The sequence below is a fragment of the Manacus vitellinus genome, unplaced genomic scaffold (assembly GCF_001715985.3).
Source record: "Manacus vitellinus isolate BGI_N305 unplaced genomic scaffold, ASM171598v3 scaffold_47_pilon, whole genome shotgun sequence".
NCBI classification, from domain to species: domain Eukaryota; kingdom Metazoa; phylum Chordata; class Aves; order Passeriformes; family Pipridae; genus Manacus; species Manacus vitellinus.
The window spans coordinates 2,012,065-2,034,916 of NW_021940585.1; the positions used below are offsets into that span (position 1 = coordinate 2,012,065).

The following is a 22,852-nucleotide window of genomic DNA, read 5'->3' on the forward strand; positions in this document are numbered from 1 at the left end:
AAAGCTCACTGTAAACTCTAGTCACACTACATCATCATTTAAGGCACTACAATAAGGGGACACACCAAACAACTCTTCATCACACATACCTGTGCAAAACAAATCCGAAGGTATCCTTTCCTCTCGTGAAGCTCTAACTCCTCTCTCAGTGCTACAGTGATGAGCTCTAACCATTGCATTATATCACATACATTCCAACATGAATCAATTCATTTTGGTTTAAATACAAAGGATACAACACTTCCATCCCCAGGAACGTTTAAGAATTAGACAAACACTAAGTACAGAGTTCAAGTATAATCACTACACATTTTGATTACAAAGACAGAACATTTGGGGTTAGCAGGAAGTTTTGCTTGTTATATTTTTCTAATCAATATGTACATATTTCATTTTCTGTAAAATATTAAAACACCACCAATACAAAACTTCTAAAATAGTTTTAAATTCAGTAATAAACTTTAAAATCTGGACTTTTTTTTTTTTCCTTTTTTTTTTTTCTTTTTCTTTCTCTTTTTTTGTTTCTGGTTTTTTTTGTTTCTGGTTTTTTGTTGCAATTCCTACATGCACTTACTGTTTACAAGTCTTATTAAGAGCGCTTTAAAGTAGCTGTTGACATATCCAGGAGGATACGCTCACAGGAGTATAAAAAGCTGTACATCATCAATACAGTGATGTTTCATTGTATTTCAAATTCATCTCCCTCCTAAATGAATCACGTGAGGAAAAAAAATCATTAAGAAAAAACAGAACAAAGCAAAGCCCTGTGCTTCTGTGAAGGAATCCAGCTCCATTATAGGGCCAGCATCTAATAAGCTGCAGAAACCAAATTTTAGAGCAGTGCTGCACTATTCACTCTCAGCTGAAGTCAACAACATCCTGACAGAGCTGCTGAGCTCTGTCACACAGTGAGATCCTGAATGCACTTTGAAGAACTTAAAAGAATTCTGCAACGAACACAACAGAAAATTCAGCTGGGTTATGGAGAATTTTCAAGAAAACAAAGAAGACTCCAGGGTTTGCAGGACTCCTGAATATATCACGTTGCTGCTGTAAGGCAGCTGCCTCTACCAGTCCTTAAACAAAGCAGAGAAGTAAACAAAAAACCTTTGACAGAAACATATATGGAGATGTAATGGCTTTTGCAGAACCAGCAATTTGTTAGAGACAAAGTGAATTAGAGAACAAATGTTAAAATACTAAATCTGATTTTAAAACTGCCCCAGCAACATAATGAGATAAACATGCATTACATTTTTAGTGGCAACATGGATTTGTGCAAGCTGCTAAAATAGAATCTGCAAATCTTTTCTGTTTAAGTTACACAAGTTAAAAAAAAGACATCAGGATCTGTCTTCCAAGACACTGATTTGACACCCCTTTTGATTAGCACAACAGAACAATTTTAAATAAATGTGACCATGAATTTTTTTTTTTAAAAGCATCTATAAAAAGTAAGTAAAATTTTAAAAACTTAATTAGTGACCCTCGTACTGGTAACAAAACATGCTGCCCAGTTAGTGACCGAACTCACCAGAGACATTTTGGAACAACACACACCCAGACCAGGGAGAAACACGAGCCAGGCAGTCATTCCCAGGTAAAGGTTCACCTGAAATCCTTCTCCACTCTCTCTATTGCAGGACAGTGCTTTACTGGGAACTACAAGTAGGAGTACTGGTTGATCTTGGTGGGGCTCAGCGGGTATCCAGTGTAAATAGCAGATCCTCTGGAAGCACCAATATAGGACTGGGGAGCAAACTGGTGTTGGTACTGGGCGGGCGGGACGTTGGAAGTCAGCAGACTGGGCCCAACGCTCACGGGGACCTGGTGGACGAGGGTGCTGGGGTGGGCAGCGTACGTGGTGTGCCGGGAGGAGCCCTGAGGGGAGAAGAGGTGGGCGATGGAGGTGGTGGAGCCCAGCGTGGCCGCCGTGGTGGGAGCGTAAGTGTACATGTGGGGCTGGCTGGACAGGTGGGCACTGGCCGTGGCTGCTGCCAGGTGGGGATGCACTGGGCTGCTGTGCTGGAACGTGTAGGGAGCCTGAGAAATAGTTGACGTGAGGGGGGCCACATAAGCTTGCTGCCTACGTGGGACAGCGTTTCCACTTCTCTCCTGGGAGGCCAGCACTGTGGTCTGCTGGTTCTGCAGGGAGAAGAAGTAAAGAAGGTCAGTGGTTACCCCACTCAGGGGATCCCCCCTCAGCTCAGGAGGTGAGCAAGGGTCAGCCAGAGCCTCCCCATCAACACCTCCGTTCTACAACGCTCCTGCAGATCCTCCCTTGTGAAACCCTCCCTGCAGATCCTCCCCTGTGAAACCCTCCCTGCAGATCCTCCCCTATGAAACCCTCCCAGAGATTTGAGAAGGGTGGCTGCAGTTCCACTGAGACAAAAATTACACTTTTTCCCTACAATGGGATCAAACTGCCACACCTGGAGTGCCACAGGACACAGCTGGACAAGTGCAGGCAGGTCCTAGGACTGACCCAGCCCTTGAACTCCTCACAATCTACTCCTCTGCACCCTGATGAGGGTGGCAGCAGGGCTAACACATTTTAGGACAAAAACCTGTCTCGTGCCCATGCCAGAAACGAACTGGAAGTGTAACACTCCCTCTCTTCCCAAAGGCTACTGCAGCATGACTCAAAGGTCAAGAGTCGTGACAAAAACTGAAGTGAAACCAAGCCCTGAAAGTTTCAAGGGAAGTCAGGTGCTAATTTTTAGTTCGAGAAAACAAAGTCCAGCCTTAGTCTCCTGGTTGGGTCTTTGTGAGTTCTAGAGAAAAAAGGTAAAGAACAAAAGTACTGTACTTGTACTGTGACTTCAAAGCTACTCTAATTCAACAGCTGGATCTCTGTCACCCTCCCACCTGAGTGGCAAGAATGACCTGCTGTAAGATAGGTATGAACATGAGCACAAAGGAAGAATATGGACATAACCACACTTCCTTCTCCTGCCCTCTGGTACAGGGACAAATTCTTTGCCTCGAGAACCTTCCCTGTGCTCCCTACAGAGTCTGTCCCACCCTGCATCGCCCCAGCGCAGAATCAGCTTCGAATCACAGGTTGCAGCTATTGATCCTCCAGTCATTCCCCCTGCCTTACAGCACCGTGTTCCCAGAGCAATCCTAAAGCCCCACAGGAGGGGTCAGCAGAGCCGGGCAGTGCTCACCTGGCTGAGGTTGAGGGGCTGCACGCCGCTGGTCACCACGCGGTGGGAGCGGTACCCCGTGGGGGTTATGCAGCATCCTGACGACTGCCCGCTCACCGAGGCCACTGGCTTGGTCTTACTGGTGCTGCTCAGGATGCCTGAAAGATTTCACAAGCTTAGTCCATTCCTCCCTCTCCCCTGCACTGTGGTAACCAGCTCTGGGAACCAAAGAACACCCAGGGGCTGTTTCTGTCACAGCGACTTCTCTTTAATTACGATTTAAAATGCGGTTAAGGAACCATCAGGAATGTTTAGAGATCTTTCTAAAAGCAGCCAAACATTAATGAAAGGCAAATCTATCAATGACATTTGAAACAGTCTAAGGCTTTCAGAACAGCAGCTGTGAAACCTAAAGCTGCCAAAGACCCAGAAAGTCCAAAACTGTGGGAGTGAATGTGCCAGGGATGGGACACACCTGAGCCCTGGCAAAGCTCCTGGGCACAGTGAGCTCTGAGATACCCACCTGAAGCCTGGGTGGCTACAATGCAGTCGTTGAGCTGTGTTTTCAGGGGTGGCACGATGATGGTCCGGGAGCTGGAGCTGTCAGGAGCGGCCCTGCTTGGCAGCTCCAGGGCCCCTCCGGTGCTCCTGAGCGAGGACAGGGGGTCTGTGGCATAGGGGCTGTTCAGGGAGGAGTCAGAGTCAGGGGAGTCGTTAACAGTGACGTAGCTGATGACATTGGATCTCTGCTTCATGCCCAAACTGCAGGGGAAAAAAAGACAGAGCACAAAATGGAAAACATTCTGGTTTTTCCCACCAGAAAACGGGAGCTCTCCCTCTGGGATCTCATACCCTCCCTCCTCGTGGGACAAAATTCAGGTTAACTAGAGAACCAGAAGCACAGCAGAATTTTATGTCTTATGTGTTCCCCACTCTCCCTGATCCTTGGGCTGAGCTCAGCACAGATCAGTCCCAGCTGGCCCAACAACCCTCCTACCTGGCAGGTTTGTATTTGCTGTCCTCCTCCTCATCGGTGTCGCTGCGGATGGTGATGACACTGACAGGGGGGCTCGGAGTGTCCGGGATCACGATGGGCTGGTGCTGCTCCTGCACTGGGACCAGCACGTTGGAGGAGGAGGAGGTGGAGCGCAGGGGGCTGCTCCCAATGAGAGAGTACACTTGGGTGGGCACGGTCTCCAGGGTTGAGCTGGGCCTGGGGGAAAACCAGAGCAGGATTCAGCTCTGTGTCAGCAGACTGGGGCAAACAGCACTAGGAACAGTCAGGTTCCAGCAGGCTGGAGCTCACACACAAGCAGCAGCATCTTGACAGACACAAAGAGGAGCTCAGTGCAGAGCACCACAGACACATCCCAGAAGCTATCAAGGCACTCAGGGATGCCCTGAATGGGACTGATCCACCTGAACACTGCCAGAAATCTGCCAGCCCTTGTTTGATGATTCTGTCACCTATATTGCTATGGCACCAACACACCCTGAACGTGCAAAACCCCTTTGGCCAGGACAGTAAAACACTTGGTCAACCACATCCTTGCACTCACTGAAATTAGTTTCATTTAAATCAGCGACTACAGCACAGAGGCTTTTTCCAAGACCTCTTGAAATGCAATTGTAGCACAATAAAGTTACACATTCAGTGCCTCTGTGATCAGAAAACACGTTTTTCACACCATAAAGGTAAACCTCCACAAACAAACCCATGGTTTTTCTAGGACTGGGAGAGGAAGCAATGGGATTCTTACTTGGCTGTGCTTGGTGCTGGCTGCTTGTTCTTCTTTGCTGGCACATTGCTGCTCTGCTGCTGCCTCACAACATGAGCCACTCCAACGTTCAGAGGCTGTGCTGTAGCCAATGTCACGTGGTTGGTCAGCAGAGATGGCTGTTGCATGAGAGTGCTGTACTGATTTCCATGGGAATGTGCATTCCTGGAGCAGAAAAAAAAAATAAAATAAGAGGCCCAAATCCCATGACTGCCCTGCAGGAACTGAGCTCCTGTGAGATTCTGAGGGGAAGGGAGACATTGTGGGCACTGTGATGGCATGTATTCCCCTCTGGCACAGAGCTGGAGCAATCCCTACCTCCAGTCAGCCAGCTGCTGGCTGCTGCCGATGGTCTCCGGGATGACGGCTGCTGGCTGGACAGAGTTGTGCAGAGCAACCCCTGGGAGCTGCTGCCAGGTGGAAGGGAGCAGGATCTGCTGGGTTCCCCCCGGCCAGGCCTGCTGCAAAACAACAAACACACACACCAGGCTCACTAGACTTCAGTTCCTGCAGGTGCAGGGAGAGAGATCTGTCCAAGCAATAAATGCACCGGGGTGGATTGTTAACTTGCAGAGGTACAGCACATCATTCCAAAGGTCTCAGCACAGGAGGATGACAAAACCAGAGGAATGAGCTTCCCCTGAGACTTTACTAATCTTTTAGGTCACTGCTGTCACCTGGGGAAAGGAGTTTAATATTGTTTTGCAGATGCAGCCACACTGCACTGCCAGGTGCAGCTTGAATGCTCAGGACTGTTTCTGTATGTAAATTTGCACACCCTGTTCTGCTGAAGGATTCCAAAATATTAAGCCAATTTGGTGCTTTCTGTTTTTCAGGGCTCACATTGAGAGAGTGTTATTGTTGTGGAAATCCACCCACCTCACTGAAGCGTTTAAGAAAAGCCACACTGAGAGATAAGTTAGTTACAAGGCAGATATGTGAAGAACAGGTCCAATTAATTAACATTATCAGTGTTCTTGTCCAAATCAATTTGACAGGACAGTATTTCTATGATTTTGACAGGATAATATTTCTATGATTTTGACAGGACAATATTTCTATGATTTTGAAAATATCTCTCTCTTGCAGTTTAAGCTGCAAACCCTGCTGTTTTATATAAAATATTTCTGCAAGTAACAGATCCACTCAGTACAAATACCAGTTCCGAACAAGAAGCCTTCAAAGCAGAGAGCTGCTAAAAACCTCTGCCAACATAAGCGGAATAATCATAACAACATTGAAAAAAATTAAAAAAATAAAAAGAGAAATATGTTAAAAGTCACACCATGCGTCTTTCCAAAAGCCAACACCTGCACAAGACAAAGCAGAGAGTTTAATACAGCAAGATATAAATTCCCAATGAGAGGCAGAAATCGGGCCTTCCAAGCGACGAACTGTTTTGACAGAGGAAGGACAAAAATATGCAAAGCTTAGCAAATGGCTAATGCAAACTCAGGGGAAGCAGCAAGGGAGAAGTGTCGGAAGCACTAAAGGTGAGCAGATTCACGCCAAAGGCTCCCAGAATCCAAACAGAACTAGTAAGTCCTCCAGGGAAACTCAGAATCCAGAGTCTGGAGACAGCTGGCTCGGATCTCCACGGCTGTACAGGGGAGTTGAACGTCAAGTCCACTGCACACACACAGGAGAACAGAATTTGCCTGTTGAATCAAAAGCCCAAATACACTTTGGAAAGCATCACTAACAACTCACTTGTGTCCCAAGCTCTGCTACAGTCACCCCTTGCTGTTTTTGGAGCTTAGGTTGCAGCCTTTCAGCAATCTCAAAAGGAGGAAAGGAGAAGCATCCCTGGGTCTGTTTAGCTCAGAGCTGTGACCAGGAGAGCCCCACTCTCCTGCCTTCCCATCCTCAGAACCAGGGAGCAGCTCACTTGGTTCAGAAGAACTCAAATGAGTGGGTTTGAATTTCAGGACAGGTATGACTTGAGCAAATTCCACTTCAGCAGAGACCTCCCTCTTGGAAGAAAATGACATTCAAACTACCACTTCAAAGCCACAAGAAACAACATGGTTCACACAATGGAATGTGCTTTGAACGACATGTGAGGATACCAGCACTTCAGTGCACTGCAATGTTTTCAAAAGCTTCACTGATCTGATTCTGGAGTTTTACAATGACTTCTTTGTGGCACTCGCAAAGTTGTTCTCATGCAGGTGCCAAATAAATACAGAAGAGGACAATTTTGCAAATGTACATTTCTTTAAGGTGTGTTGATTCCCTTCCCCCATCCTTTTTTCAAAATTGTTCCAAATAACCTAAAAGCTAGCTGTTGCCATTTTGGATACTAGAGCTCACCTTTAATTTCAACCAAGAAATACATATCAACTGAAAGTTATCTGTGAAGAACAGAATCTTTATCTGGATGAAGCAAGCTACGTGCGATTGGCTATAAATAACAAAAGGCCAGAAAATTATTGTCAATGTTCAACAGAGGTTAAGAGAAATCAACTGCTAAAGCAATACATTAAAGGATTTGCTGTCATTAGAGATTTTAGCCTGTGCTTAATGATCTGAAACATTTCTCCATGCAAAGCAGCTTTAAACATGTTGAAAACAAAATATGGAGCTAACTTGCCAAGTAGGTCAAATTCTGGCCATCCAGGTACCTGTAGCAGAGTCAAGCTAAAGACTGATTCCTTTGTATTCCACAATCAAAAGGCAAAGATAGGAGAGTAAGCGAAGAACAAGAATGATTATAACTCTTCTAGATTATAGCTTAGAAGAGCTTTAAATACTAGGCTAGTAAAAGTCATAGTCAATGGATCTGGATTCTTTACAGAGCCACACTAAACGTCAGAGTCAGACAGTGCTTCAGCAATGTTGGGGAGGAAAACAACGAGACATTAAGATGTAGCAAGAACACAGCCACAAGATGGCACATGCTTCCATGCCCTCTGCAAGTCTAAGTTAAAACAAAAACTCAGTTAGTGAACACAATCAAGGGAGGCAATTACCAGTACTGCAGCCGTCTGTTCGACCAGCGCCGGCCGGCCGGCTGCGCAGTTCAGGGTAAAGGGCACCGCATACTGCGGCGTGATGGTGGCTACTTGAGGATGAAGAGTTGCTACCATTAGTGGTGTACAGCTCCCCTGAAATGTAGATCAGGCAGTGAGTGAAACACAGAACCGAGGCAGGGCAGTGGGGTCAGCAATAGGGCCAGGCGAGGCGTCACCTCGCTGGCGTTTCTACGGTGCGTGAGCGGGCGCCGGGATGGGAAGGGAGGCACTGAAACCAACACCCAGACCCTCCTCTAAGCACCTCCGTGGCCCTGAGGGGAACATGAGGGACAAGGGATTGGGGAACAGCATCTCTCTGGTGACACAGTTAAAAATGAGACAGGGTTGAGCTATTGATACTTTACTGGGCCCCAGAGAGCAAGTGGCACCCTCACGCTGCACTAACCACGGCACAGGCTGTCCCCTTGGCTCCAACCTACCTCCAAATCCACACACAGAACCCTTGGGAAAAGGTAAACTATGGGATTTAACAGAAGGCACAGCAGGTCTTTTGTGTCATCAAAGAACGAAGTTATCTGAGATGAAACCACTCAGACACGTATTAGTCCATCAAATGTCTAATTGAAACTAGACTATGAGTGTATAATTTTTAAGTCTCAGGAAAAGCAGGGCTTGGATTCAGGTGGCCCTTCAAGTGGATTCTGCTTTTTGGATACTGTTACCTGCATCATTATGCTATAAAGGAACCAGAGACCACAGAATGCCACCAAAATTACTTGGACTGAACAATTTAAAAATCACTCCTCTACAAGGTCAGTAAGTTCAATATAATGCCTGGAGAGTAAAACTCACAGAGTATGTGTTAATGCCAGCAGAAACTAAAACTATGCAAATAAATAAAAATGCACTTAATTATAAAGGCAATTACAATTTTTCAGTGAATAAAACTTGTGAGTCACTGGGTGCTCATTGTATATTAAAGCATTACTTTTTGGAAATAAAACTGGTTTTAATTTATGACACATTACTAATGTTTAAAATGGCATTTTTAGCATTATTAGTCAGTTTTGTTATTACATGTTAAAACTGCAAACTACAGAAATAGGTATGTCATTGCTACACATTAATTCACATTCAGAATGTAACTAGTTGAGAAGGATTCAGAAATAATTTCGTTCATTTAAAGATGAAATTTTATCATGAATAATCTGCGTTGTCTCCTCTGTTTACTGAGATCTCACTTCTCTAAGAAATGGTTTCTCCTGACACCTTTTTAAAGTGTAGGTAAAAATAACACCCCCCCTCATAAAGCAGTGTACACCCCTGAAAAAACACAGCCTGTTTTTAGCAACCGAAAACTACATATTTATTCCCATTATTAATTCAAACTCCTGAAACCAGGGAGGCACACGACATAAGACAGTTTAGACTTTAAATATTCCAGAAGAACAAAACAAACCAAGAAAACACTGTCTTAGAAGTGATCTGCATTTACCCTTTCAGAGAGTTCTGAGAACCCACTGTGCTCCCCCCAGCATGGGGGGGCCGGCAGGTTCTCCTGGATGGAGGTTGGAATTGCAGTTAATTCTGGGGGGGGGTTGGGGTGTTTTTTTTTTACCTGTGTGAGAACTCCAGACTGGATCTGCAGTGGCTGTGCTGCAGGTGCTTGTGGCACAATTGGGACAGCATTTTCCATCCTTACTGGGAACCCAGAATGCTTTGTAGTCGCCTGAAGTCCGGCTGTGGAGGACAAGATACATCACCACTAAGCTGATTTATTATTCTTTGTTTGTTTGTTTGTTTCCTAAATCAAATTCCTACCAGTAAAGGCAGAAGACAGGGTTGGATTAAGAGACAGAAAAGCTGTTCCCTGTGACAAAAGCCTACTAATAAATCACCAGCTGCAGTAAATACTTCTGCTGAAGGGCCGTGATGGACAACCAGTTGTCACCAGCTCAGCTCTGTGGAGTCTTGTCTTCAGAAACACAGATAACACAGACACCTAATTCTGAGTTGCTTGAGATCAGTTCCAAAGTTCAAACCTTCCACTATCAGTTCCCATTTCACACACAACCCTTCAGACCAAGATAATCCAGGTACCAGCATAACTAGAGACCTCTGAGGATGAAGGGAGGGATGAACAGAGCCTGTGCTGAGCTCATGGATTCACAGTCTGTTGCCAGCAAACAGCTGCCCCAGGGCTTGGGAACTGAGGCTCAAACACCACATATTTGCTCTTGAGATACAAAACACAGCAAGACACTTTCTGATTCTCAGGCAGGTCTGGCTCCTCTGTTGCTGCTTTCTGTGGAATGCTGTTGTGTTCAGTTTGGGGGGAAAAACTGGTTGAGCAACCAGCTGGAGGCTGCAACCCAGGCAGGCAAGATACTGTCACCTGTTCAAGCATGACCTGGAAGAGAATCAAGTTGTCTACACATGTCTGACCTGATTCTGCATTTACTGATGCAAGAGCACCGTGTGACACACACAGGGAGCTCTTCTCAAGTTCATACTTCCTCAGTTTAGTGCAAATCACAACTTCTCCAATGCCTAATTGAAACCACAGGACCACACAAAGGGTTTTCTGCTTACTTTGAAAAGCAGGGGGACAAACAATGAAGGTCTGCTGGAAGGGGTCAGTCTGTGTGCAGATCTGGGTGGTTCCAGGCTGCAAGGAAACACTCTGCTGAGCCACTCCTGCAACTGGGGCTGCAGATGATGGGTACAGGGCAGACTGATAGTTTAGCAGGGAGACATCTGAGTTTGCCAGGGAAAGAGTAGCAGCAGCAGTAGAATTGGATGCCAACACACTGGCCTAGGAAAAGAAAATTAAAAAAAAAAAATAAAAAAATCAGACTTATCTCTCGTACTTGTTATAAAACAAACAATAGGAACCATCAGTACTATACTATGAAGCAAGGACCATGAAAAGGTTTAAGGTAAAAGGTAATAGGAGAAAAAACATTAATTACTCCAACTTTACTTACATTGCTCAACTGACAGACAAATTTCCCACACATGAAGTAAAGAGACTGCCTTGGCCTGAGTTTTGGAAAATTAAACTTCAAGACAAGACTATAAATTTTGCAGAGGAATGTAAATAAGTATTTTGCAGAACAGGCTTTGGCCTGAAGGCACTGAATTAGACTACTCCATGTCTTTGATTAGTGTAAAACAGGTAAAAGATGCTGTACCTGGTTGTGTACTGTGTTGAGCTGGTTGTTAAAGCTCATTGTCAGGTTTGTGCTTGTATTGGGAGCAACGTGAGTTGTGAATGGGCTCTTAATCTGATTCACTGTGTCGTACATGTTAACCCTTCGCTTGCAGATCTCCATGTTCTGAAAGCAAGATTTCACACTGAAACAGAGTAACAGAAGGAAAACATGAGATATGTAACAGGAGCACAACAGAGATATGACAGATTCCCAACTTTATGCACGTTTTAGGTTTAAATTCTTTTTTTTTTTTTTTAAAACCAACAAAAAATGTCTTAAAACACGAAAAGGAAGTTTATGAACATTCCATTCCTTACACATGCCATTGCTGTTTTCAGGTTCAGCCAGAAACTGCAGAAAACAGCACTGACAGAAAGTAGAAAAGTGCTGTTCTGTGCTTCCAGTAAATCCTCCTGAAACAAAACAAGCAATCTAAGGAAGCTTACTGGTTACTGTGGGGGAAGTCCAGTAGATGTGTCATTGTAACAAATGGATGGTTCAAAGTCTTCAGTGGAGTAACTCTCTTATCTGCATCAATTGTCAACATTTTCTTCAACAAATCAATATACTCCCTTCGGTCAGCCTTCTCTGCCAACATGTCGGTGCCCTCTAAGTCTGTAGACATATTCACCTGAAAAATGAAATGAGAGTAGGTCACACAAACATCAAATTCATGCTACACAACAATTCAGTAATTTCACACGGCACAGAAATATTTATTAACCATTTCTGTCTCTGAGCCAGATTAATTTCAGGTAGTGCAGCACTAACACACAACCTTTCCCTTGCTTGTTCTACGAAAGGAAGTCAAATTTAAATGTGGAAAGACACCAACCAGCTTCACTCTCCACTGCCTGGCAATCTGCCCTCATGTTCTGGGGGTGCTAGAAGGGGCTGGCAAATCAGAATGGGAAGATTCTACCTTCTCTGTACAGATGTAACATAATGGTAACACCTACAAAAGTGATAGAAAATTGATATTTAAGATTTCAGGCCTCATGATATTAAAAACACTCAGATATTCCTTCATTTCACCTCTGAAGAGAGAATGAAAAATAGAATGATCTGTAGTTACTGTCAATATTTTCAAAATCCAATAACAGGCCTAATCCTATAAACACATTTGAAGGGGCTTAGCTCTCCTATTGCTGGTGAGCACATTGAGGCATAGGAAAACACAATAAATTTCAAACAGGTTCATAATTGACATTTTGACAGCCTTTAATCCAGTGATTTCTGATGCAAACTGGCACCGTGGCAAACCTACACCAGTGCTCCCAACTGCAAGTGGAAGAGCTGATTACTCCAGCACAGGAGCCTCATTTTTAGAGATCCCAGTGATTAATGATGGTTTCAGAGATCCCAACAACATATGGAATCAAGTTCTCTGTGTCCCAAGACCCCACACACCTGCGCCATATCATCCAAACAGTTGAAAATATATTTCCGAGCCTCTTTTGATTTGATTCCTGTTTCCAACTCATGTTCTTCTGGGGTCTATAAAAGAGAACATTCATTAATATAAACCGAGATATCACACACTGATAAAGGAAAAAGCAGCAAGGAACTGCTGAGTCAGGTGATCCTTTGCCTGTTTCACACAAACCACACCCCAGCAGGCCAAGCCCCAGCCATGGGTTCTCGTTCCCTCAGCTGCAGAGATCATTCCTTTGAAAGCTGAGTTAACAACAGGATGACTTCATATCAAGGTTTCCTTAGGCTGTGCATTAGCCAAAAGAACTGAAGGTTTCTGATTTTGGAAAAGAAGAGGCTATAAATATTTTAAATCCCCCTTCTATAAAGAAGAAAGGCAAAATCCCCTTCCTTTTGCTGCTCAGCTTTAAAGGCAAATCAAGCCTACATCTGATTCTTGCCTGTCCTCTGCCCATCCATAAACAGATTCCTGTTAAACTAACAAAGACAATCACAAAATACTCGGTATTTTACTCGTTGTATTGTCAGGAGATGACAACAAGATGACACACTTCCCCAAGAATGAGCAGCCCATAATAAGTAACCATTATCTCAATTACTTTAACACCCACCCTTTGCTGGTACTATCATGCACAGCTGCCATTGTTAGAGCACTACCAGGGGGTCTGTACAGCCTCTGAAATTAAAATACCCAAAAACCAGCTAAGTCTGAATGGCATTTCAAAGCCAATCTTCACTCAGGATGTTCTCACAGCACACTAAAACTAGGGGGGGGATTTATATCAAGTCCTCAAAGAACAGAAGAGAATTGGGGATTGAACAGACAGACAAACCTTTAGCCTCCACAGTGGGTATCCCAAATTTGGATCTCTGTTAAAAAACCTGCTTGTTTTCGTTCCTGCACTGAGAAGATACTCTGCTGGAAGGCCTTGAGTTTGTGAAATATAACGAATCTAGGAGAGAAAATGAAAATAATGAGGATTCCCAATATAAAGAATTCATAGCTGGTGGAGTAATTAACAGCCAGGTTTGCTCATAGCAAATAGGAAATTACCTGTAAAGAAAGAATGCCCTGATAACTAAAACTGCAAAATTAAAGGGACTATCTCAAGTATTTATAGGAATACTTCTTCAATTATATTATCTGCAAAAATTTGAGGTTCTTGTTTTATGGAAATATTTTTTTGCTAAAGTATATGTAAGCAGACTTTTAAGACATTAAGCAATGTAAGAAGTGCATATTTTGAAAGAAAAATACCACAGAATCTATCATTATGTATATATAATTAAAGGCATAATTATCCAAGCAACATTTCTGTGCCTGGCTGTATATACTCCAGGCACACAAGTTCAGAATAATGTCATGGCAAAGCTCTCATTGACAAAAAAAAAAAAAAGCAAACCCCTTGTACAGTCAGATTCTTAGATCCTCAAGCAGTTTTAATATACTTTATTTTATATCTAAAAAAATGGCTTGGAATTTTGGGAGATGCACCTGAATCCTTGTGATGGTATTGATAAGACACAGGTAAAGAGATAACAAATAAAAAGGTATTCTCCAAAGGAAAGAAAACAGCAACTTTATGAAAAAAACACAGTGTTAAGATAATTATGCTTTGTTCAAACCATCAATTACAGGACCTTTAGGATGCCTCATTTCTTATTTGCAAAACTCCTGCTATTCCACTGTGCCACAAGAGCTGAACATTGCAGGGCACTGAGCTTGTGATCACATGAATTTATGGGCTCACTTTTCATTTAAGCCAGTGTGGAACCAAGTGTCTGCAGGTGAGTCCTTTTTGTACCTACACAAGTTCTGCTCTTTTTACGAGACATAACTCTTGCTTTACAGCCCAGGGGTGTTCAAAAAAATAGCTGTAAATCCCATCCCGACCCATGAACTCATTCCTGGAGAGGTCCTCTCACAGGTTCCACCTGAGCTTTCACTTGCTGCTGCAGCATCTCAGAAAACATGCAAGCAAGTCATGCCCAGTTTTCAAGGGAAATTCAGACATCAAAACCAACCCCGTGAAGTCACACCTCACTTTGCCTCACAAAGGACTGCAAAATCCTGTCATGAAGCAATGGAAAAAGCAGCTCCTCCCCAGCCACCTACACGAGCAGATAAGGTTCTCAGAATTACACAAAATTCAGTGTACAAGGAAACCACGGTGCCCCACCTCAGTTACTTTCTAACTCATTCTGCTCATTAAGGTACCACTGTGTTTCCTTTGGAAATTTACTGTGCTGGGAAGACATATGACAAGTCAGTTTTCAAACTTACTAAGTTTTCATGTATTTTATCACATAAGGAAAGCTGTACCCAGCACTGTAACAAGATACCACCATAAAAACCCCAGTGGAAAAGCTACTCTCAAAAAAATCCCTCTTGCAGACTTTTTGTCCTTTTATAGGCACAGACCAGCCCAGGTAACAATGCCAAGTGTCCATGGAAAGGACTAATTAGTTCAAGATGCCTTTCAGAGCATTTCAAAGGCAGCTTGGGGCTCACACTTTGCATAAAAAATGAGGGCTGCTGTAGTATTAACAGGGCAGGAATGATAGGCTTGCTCTGTCTCCACATGGAAAAACTGCCCTCATGGTGAAATTACAGAGAGTGTGCCACGTCAGGACACACACCTCGCTTCTGTTTTGACAGGAAGGTGTTTCAACAGCTTTTGGGTTAGGAAACCAGGGGTTAACTGCAAATTGGACCCTATTTTTGTACAGGATACGTTCAGCTCAAGTGGAAACACACAGAAGTGTAGAGACAGGCAGTGGGAATATCACAGGGGGAAAATGAATTTCAGATGACAAGCAGCAATGTGTGCTGGGTGACAGCTGACAGAGGACACATGGGGTTCAGAGGGTCATTGTGGTTTCATGTGAAGATCCCACATCCACCACGTGCTCCCACCTGATCATACTCAGATGCTCCTGGATACAGAGGCCAGCCCAGAAACAGCTCAGCAATCACACAGCCCAGCGACCACATGTCGATGGCTTCACAGAACGGCAAACCCAGGATGATTTCAGGAGCTCTGTCAGAGGAAAAACAAAATAACAGTAAAATAATTTCTTCCCTATAAATAACTCTGGAGAATAACAGAATATGCTGAGCTGGAAGGGACCTGCAAGGATCACTGAGTCCAACCCCTCCATGCACAAGTAAACCTGTGTGAAAATAAATTATTCACTTTAAAGCAGAAGTTGTTTCCTCAAGCGGCCTAAGGGATCCCAACCTTTTCATCCCTTAGTGGCATAGCTGGATTCATTTATTGCCACAGTGCCCCTCAACTCCTAGGAGGCCTTTATGCACCTGTGATATGAAGTTACTCCTTGAGTAATCAGTTTAATTACACCTGACAGCAAGTGTGGTGTGAGGTGTCCCTGAGACAGCACATAGGATCACAGTAATATCAAGGCTGGGAGAGAACCTCTCACAAATCACTTAATCCAACCTATCCTAACAGAATTGGGAAGAAAAGTTCTGGCAAACGGTGCTCAGACTTTTCTTGGAGGGAGGTCTTGAGATCCCAGGTAAACCAGCTGCAGGAGGCTGCCTGCTTTCCACGTGGAAAAGAAAAGCATTTGCAGAGCCAGAGAAAGGAGCTCTGCAGAGCAGTTTCTACCAGCAGGTTTTCATGCAGGGTTTGTTCAGAGTTTTGAGTTCAAAATGGACGGAGAGGGCCCAGCTGGAGGTTGTGTTTCAGGTTTCTGTGCACTCAACCACACCTAATGCAAAATGTACCTGCCTGGCCCAGCCTTCACCAGGAGGTGATGAAAAATAAACTCAAACTCCAAGCAGGGTTTGCTTCTGTAACAGGTTGGAATTTCAGGGAAATTTCTGTCTGGAACTGACTCATAACACAAAGGGATGTTTCAGTACAACTCTTCACCTACACACAGTTCTGGAACAAACTGATGCTGTTCCGGCAGGAGAAATTCTGGTCACACATTTGCATACAGCATAAAACCCAAGTGAGCTGGTGTGGGAATTTACTCTGGAAAGTACAGGAAATACAAAAACCTTGAGCTTCTTCATGCATAACTAACACAAGCACACAGGAAGCAGAAAAGCCCTAAACTCCAGGCTACCTATTTCCTGATTGTGCCTCAGGGAACATGTCCCAGGGCTTGTGTGGCATTTCTTGTGTTACACTGTGGATGTTTCAGTTGGTAAAAGAAGCTCTGAAACCAGTCCTGATCCTTCCACAGGATTCTAAAAACCAGGGCTTGCATAATGCACAGGTGTCAGAAAATCTGACACTCAACTGCTCAGCCAGAATGTACCTCCCAACTGTTTGTACATGGCAAGAAGTGACTCCCCAATTAATCACCCTTTGTGCTGTGGTGACACAGATACACCTTTTGTTTTAGGTGTCCACACAGGTGTCTCTGAAACACATGCACTCAGCCCAGCTGCCCACGCACAGTGTCCCTGAGAAAGGACAAGGTCTGTCAAAAATGGCCAGGCTGGATGGAGCTGGAACAGCCTGGGCTAGTGGAAGGTGTCCCTGCCCATGGCAGGGGGTGGAATGAGATGGGCTTTAAGGTCCCTTCCAATCCAAAACATCCTGTGATTCTCTGATTCTATAAAAAAGATAAGCAGCTGAACCAGATGCAGTGAGGTCACTGTTATTGTCTATCATCCACCTTCTAGCAAGGAGGTTTTAGTGTGTCTGACCCCATGATACACCTTTAGTAATCAGAATAATAGATTATTCAAGCTAAGACATTCTATTCTACCTTCTTGTTTGTTTGTTCCTGGCAGTTGTTGACTTTTATATGTGAAAATATAAAATGATTATGCAAATATGGTCAGGATCTGATATTTGAATGCTGAATGTCCTGCTAAACATTTATACTTTAAGGAAATATGGCAGAATAGATGCAACTTTCTACAGGTTAACAGGTGCAGACAAGAGGAATCTCTCCCTTCACAAGCAGAGCAAATATGGTTCATTCATTCACTCAAGAATGAATTCTGAAAACAGAACCTCACATGCCTTTAGCCTACAGAGTCATCATCAACAAACTGCACTGATCCTCTTGATTATGTTCCTCCTGATGCAGGAAATTCCAATTCAGAAAGGACCCAAACCTGTCATATAAGGAATGCTGCATGCCAAAGCTTCCTTGGTTTGGACTGGCAAACAAACTAAAATATAAATGGTTTGTGGAATATGCAGAGCATGCTAATCCTTCACAAGAGTGTTAAAAAAACCTCACCAATTCCAATGGAAACACAGATTTGTGGCACCAAAGGCTGGATGTGACAGTTTGTTAGTCTTTAACTCCAGGCTGGAACAGATTTAGGTATTCCTAAATCTCAATATCACGATGATAGCAAGTCGAATTATGTGGATTTTACTCCCTGCAATTAAATAAGTGAACTTCTCATGAGCCACCTGACTTCATTCTGACTGCAGGACAGAGCTGGGAAATCAGAATCCTCTCATGTCCCTTTACACCACTACAATTAGCAGCATTAGGAGATGTGAGCTGGACCAGGCCAGCAGGCTGAGGTCACTTCCATAGCTGCTCTGACAGAGATTAAAGCGATTTTACCATCTTAAGCTCTTTGAAATAAAATCAACAACACTCTTTGCACACAGGCTTGCCAAGCACTGCCTTCCAAAGCTGGCAAATATGCTCAGGCACTCTCAGAAGACAGAGGATTCACAGCAGCCCCAGAAAACCCTGAGACTCACTCCAAGCATTTCCAAACACCCCATGTTTACACCTGTGCCTTCATCCCTCCCCCTGTGAGGGATGACGGGAACAGGGAGCTCCTACAACTGCAGGCAGCAATGCAGGGAACAACGGGGTCACCCCTTGGAGCTGGATTAGCAGGCAGAGTTAGATTTGGCAGCAGGCACTGCTGCTTCCCAGGCCAGTATGGCTGGGACAGAAGTAGGTCACGGAGCCCAATGCAGAGGTAAGAAACGGATACTCCTGCATTCTGCAAGCTCCCCCAGTGCTCTGTGCCACCTCCTCGTGGCCCAAACTGTGCAGCCCTTCAGCTCAGGACCTTCAGTTTGTGCTCTCTGACCCACAGGCAGCACCAGGAGCTGAGTAAAACTCACACTATGGCTGCAGTTACACATAAGACAGGACACGAGCAAACCTCCCTGAGATCAGTCTGCCAGGTCTGATTTTTCCTTTCTGCAAGCTGTCTGTTTCCTTCCATTGTTCATCCTCCCCAGGGGGAATAAAAGCATCCATACCCTTCCTCACCTGACACAACAAGCACACACTCTGGTTTTCAGTGAGGAATTACTGCAAACAGTTCTCAGAACTGCCACAGAAACTACTCATTGCATAGAGCTGACCTGCTCCTCGTCCCTGCTGGGCTTCAGAGACAAAGAATTCTTCATGGGCACTTCTACTCACTCTTTAAAGAGTGTCCAACTGCCAGAAGGACAGTCAGACCCTGGAGTGAGCAGGGCTGTTGGACAGGATGACCTACAGCAGCACGGAGCATAATTAATATGTTTTTTCCTTCAGGGCACACAGATCAGAATGTTCGTCTTACAGCACCCGAGTGTGGCTGGTTTAGATGTCTCTACAGGAGACAGAGGCTACCTAAGTGCCAGCAGCAGGTATTAAAAACCAAAAGTGAGCACAGAAAAGTTTATTTTTAAGGGCTGACAGAGACCCATATGAAGAACCGGTCACACTGATTTATTAAAAGGAGCACTGAAAAAATTTCCAACTGGGAACTCATCTGAACACTAATTTAACATGTATATGGTTAAAGCAATCCAGTCCTCCCACAATAAGCTGGTTTCTGTGCCATCTCCATAAATTCCTAGATTATGGATTTTAGCAATCATCACCATTACACTAATTACATATCACTAAATACTAGACTTCCCCATCACAGCATTCTTCACTTCAGCCAAGCAGACAGTCCAACGCCACCTAATCCCAGGTTATTTGCCTTTCTGGCACTGTCAGTCACCCCAGGGAGCTGGAGGGGGCTGGGAGGCCAGTGCCCCACACACAGATGAAGCAGCCACGTCCCTCCCTGCAGCCCCTTCAAGATACTTATCACCCCTCCCTGCTTTTCCTGAGCCAAATCTGCTCTCTGTGATACCAGAAACTGGAGAGCACCATGTGCCTCCCCAGGCTGCTTTGCTGACACGTGTGGCAAGTCAGATAGAGGAGATCCTTGATCAGTGGTCCCCTCTTTCAATGCAACAACAGCAAAATCGATGATGTATTTTGGAGAGTGAGCATTTTAACAGAGCTATGGGGAATAGGAGATAACTGCTACAAAAAAATAACAATCAATAGTTTAGAAGTGGAAAGATTGGTGCCAACAAGCTGAGCAAAGATCAGGAGGAATGGATTAAGAAAATAAAAGTCTATAGCCAACGAAAAATGGCACAGAAAGTTGGTACTGGGTGTTAGAGGGAGTTAAAAAAACAACAAAACAAACAAAACAAAGGAGGCACGAATACAGGCAGTATGAGGAATGAACACAACAAACCTACAATAAGTCAGGCTTTAAACTGAAGTGAGGAGCCAGGAAAGACATCAAACAGGGCAGAGACACAGGGTGGGGTGGAGTGTCTCAGTCCTCTGTCTCATCCCAGCTGGAAGGACTAGATACTAGTTAAGTTTTGCGTCAAGTGAGCTCACATTCCACCCAAAGCAACCCTGACAACACAGCACAGACTTTTTCAGGGCCCTTTGATGCCAGAAGTTCTTTCTGCATCCATTTATTGAAGTCTGCTGCTACTTAAACTGAAATACTTAACAGAACCAAGCTCGAGGAATAATTGAAAGAAACAGCACAGCTTGCTTTATACAAAGTTTTATGAGTTTAAATGCTTTTGCCCATAGTTTATTTTTAATTCTTAGGCAGGAGTAGGGTAGAAGCCATCCCTACGTTTTGCTAAGGGAAGCAGAGATCTATCTCAGTGCTGCTTTAAAGGAGCCACAGGTCTCATGAAAGCATGACTTAGCCAGGGTTGACACAGGAAGTCACGTGCTTGTGAAGGGGGTTCAGACAAAGATGAAATCAGAAGAAACAGAGCAAAAAGAAACTGGCATCTCTTTGACTTCTCTCCCTTCTAAATGACCAAGGTTCATGGACTAGTTTCAGACCATGGCAAACAACCCAAAACACACCACTTATCTGTTTCCCCAGTTTGCTGCTTCACACACTGTCACAAACTACAGAATGCTGTTACTACTGATGGGGTAAAATCAACTTACTGCACTGCTCTGGGGCGAAAGGAAGGTGCTGGGCTGCAGATCAGGTCACACTTGCAAAGCACAAGTTCTATTCATTTCCACACAAATTTCACAAGAAATCTCCAGGAAACACGCAGAGCAGTGGACAGGCTGATCACTTCCTCCTCTCCCCGGACAGGGGCAGAAGAGTCAGTGCCTGTAGAAGGAACCCTCCAGCACCCTCCAACAGCAGGATCAGCCTGACTGTGCTAAGGCACCCCCCAGCACCCCAGCAGGATAAGCCTGGCTTGGTTAAGCGACCACTGTGTCAGTGCTCACCTGTAATAGCGTGACTGCAAGTACGTGGAGCACACGGCCTTGGACACGTGGCTGGCTGACCCAAAGTCTATCACCTTCACTCTGTAGGGCTGGCGTGCAGGATCCACCAACATGATGTTCTCTGGCTTCAAGTCAGCATGGATCAGACCCAGGCTCTTTAGCTTCATCAAGGCAGTGGCCACTTGCTGCAGAATGGGCCGGATGTACTTCAGGGGCAACGGGCTGAACTTGTTTTGCTTTAGGAAATCATATAAGTTCTGTTCCAGCATCTCAAATACAAGGCAAGTATGATTCTTGTGTTGAAAGCACTCATAGGAGCGGACAAAGTTGTACTCGTCAGCATTCTCACTGCTCAGGCGGGACAGGATGCTCACCTCGATCTGGCCCTGCCGGGCGTACGACGGGTGGTTCTTCAGGATTTTGATGGCTACGATCTCCTTCGTGCTACGTTTCCAGCATTTCGCCACCTGCCCGAACGTCCCCCGCCCCAGGAACTCCAGGACCTCGTAGCTGTTTGTCATAGAGCACAGGATCTCATGCTGGACCAGCTGATAATCCCCCTCCCCACTGGAGCTGCTGCTTTTCGTGGTGACCGTGGTGGTCGTGGCCGCAGCACCCACCGCAGGTCTGTTTTGCAGCATGAGAGGTGGATGTTCCTCAATGATCTGCACACTACCGTTGCTGTCGACCTCCTCACTTTTCCTTTTTAATCCACATTTTTGGTATGGTTCCAGCAAAGAAACGTTGCTCCTGTGTGAGAGGGTCTGGCTGCTCTGGAAGGAGGCGGTGGCGCTGCTGCCGGTGCTGTCGGCCGCGGTGACCACGATGTGCTCGACGGAGGGAGCGGGGAGAAGGAGGTTCTGGTCGTAGGCAGGGATGCTGAAATTGGCTACCTGATGAGAGGAGCTGGCTTGCCCTTGAGCTGCTGGGAGGTTTTTGCTGTGGGTATAATACTTGTCACTACTGCTCTGTCCTGAAACATCCCAGACAGACGGCTCCACTTTCAGTTTCTTGGCACTGCAGAAGGCACTCGAGGATACTGACGGAGGGGAGAACACCTGCAGCTGTGAGGCCATACCTGGAAAGGGAGAGGAGAACTCATTAGGGGCAGCAGGCTGTGATGGACGAGTTCCTCCATCTGCAGGAAAAGAGGAAGGACAAGTGTTTTCTGAGCACGGTATGGTGCCCACCACCGAGGGAGGCAACCTCTGGAACTGCTGCTCTTAACGGCATCACAGAGCGAGGCACTCTGTTGGAATTACTGCATTTTAAAAGCAGAGAGCTCTTTACCCAGCTCTCTATAAAGGCTAAAGGAATCCCAGGACACGACAGGAATCACACGATCAATTAGTTTGGAAACGACCTCTGAGATCATCGAGCCCAAGCTGTGGCCGATCCCCACCTCGTCACCCAGCCCAGAGCACCGAGTGCCACGTCCAGTCTTTCCTAAAACACCTCTGGGGACGGTGACTCCGGCACTCCCCTGGGCAGCCCGTTCCAATGTCTAATCACCCTTTCTGCGAAGAATTGCTTCCTAATCTCCAAACTAAACTTTCTCTGGTGCAGCTTAAGACTGTGTCCCTTCGTCCTATCGTTTGTTACACGGGAGCACCGCCCGGCCTCCACCTGGCTACACCCTCCTTCCAGGGAGTTGCAGAGAGCGATAAGATCCCCCCTGACCCTCCCTTTCCCCAGGCTAAAAACCCCCCAGCACCGAGAAAAACAATACCGAGGGGCGGGCGGGCGCAGGAAGTGGGAAGACCCTGCTGGAATCA

At 45.2% G+C, this 22,852-nt stretch overlaps 1 protein-coding gene across 1 annotated transcript; it reads right to left on the reverse strand.

Moving 5' to 3' along the window:
* Positions 1-476: 476 nt before the first annotated feature.
* On the reverse strand, positions 477-22,495 carry HIPK1 (homeodomain interacting protein kinase 1). Its single transcript, XM_018079646.2, has 16 exons — positions 22,480-22,495; positions 21,078-22,155; positions 15,469-15,592; positions 13,385-13,504; positions 12,528-12,614; positions 11,564-11,748; positions 11,097-11,259; positions 10,495-10,717; positions 9,521-9,642; positions 7,900-8,034; positions 5,246-5,388; positions 4,910-5,092; positions 4,147-4,362; positions 3,673-3,911; positions 3,171-3,307; positions 477-2,145 (listed from the first exon to the last, which is right to left on the reverse strand). Exons 2-16 carry the CDS (start codon positions 22,151-22,153, stop codon positions 1,663-1,665), a joined length of 3,636 nt encoding a protein of 1,211 aa, XP_017935135.1. The 5' UTR covers positions 22,154-22,155; positions 22,480-22,495; the 3' UTR covers positions 477-1,662.
* Between the last annotated feature and the right edge of the window lie 357 nt (positions 22,496-22,852).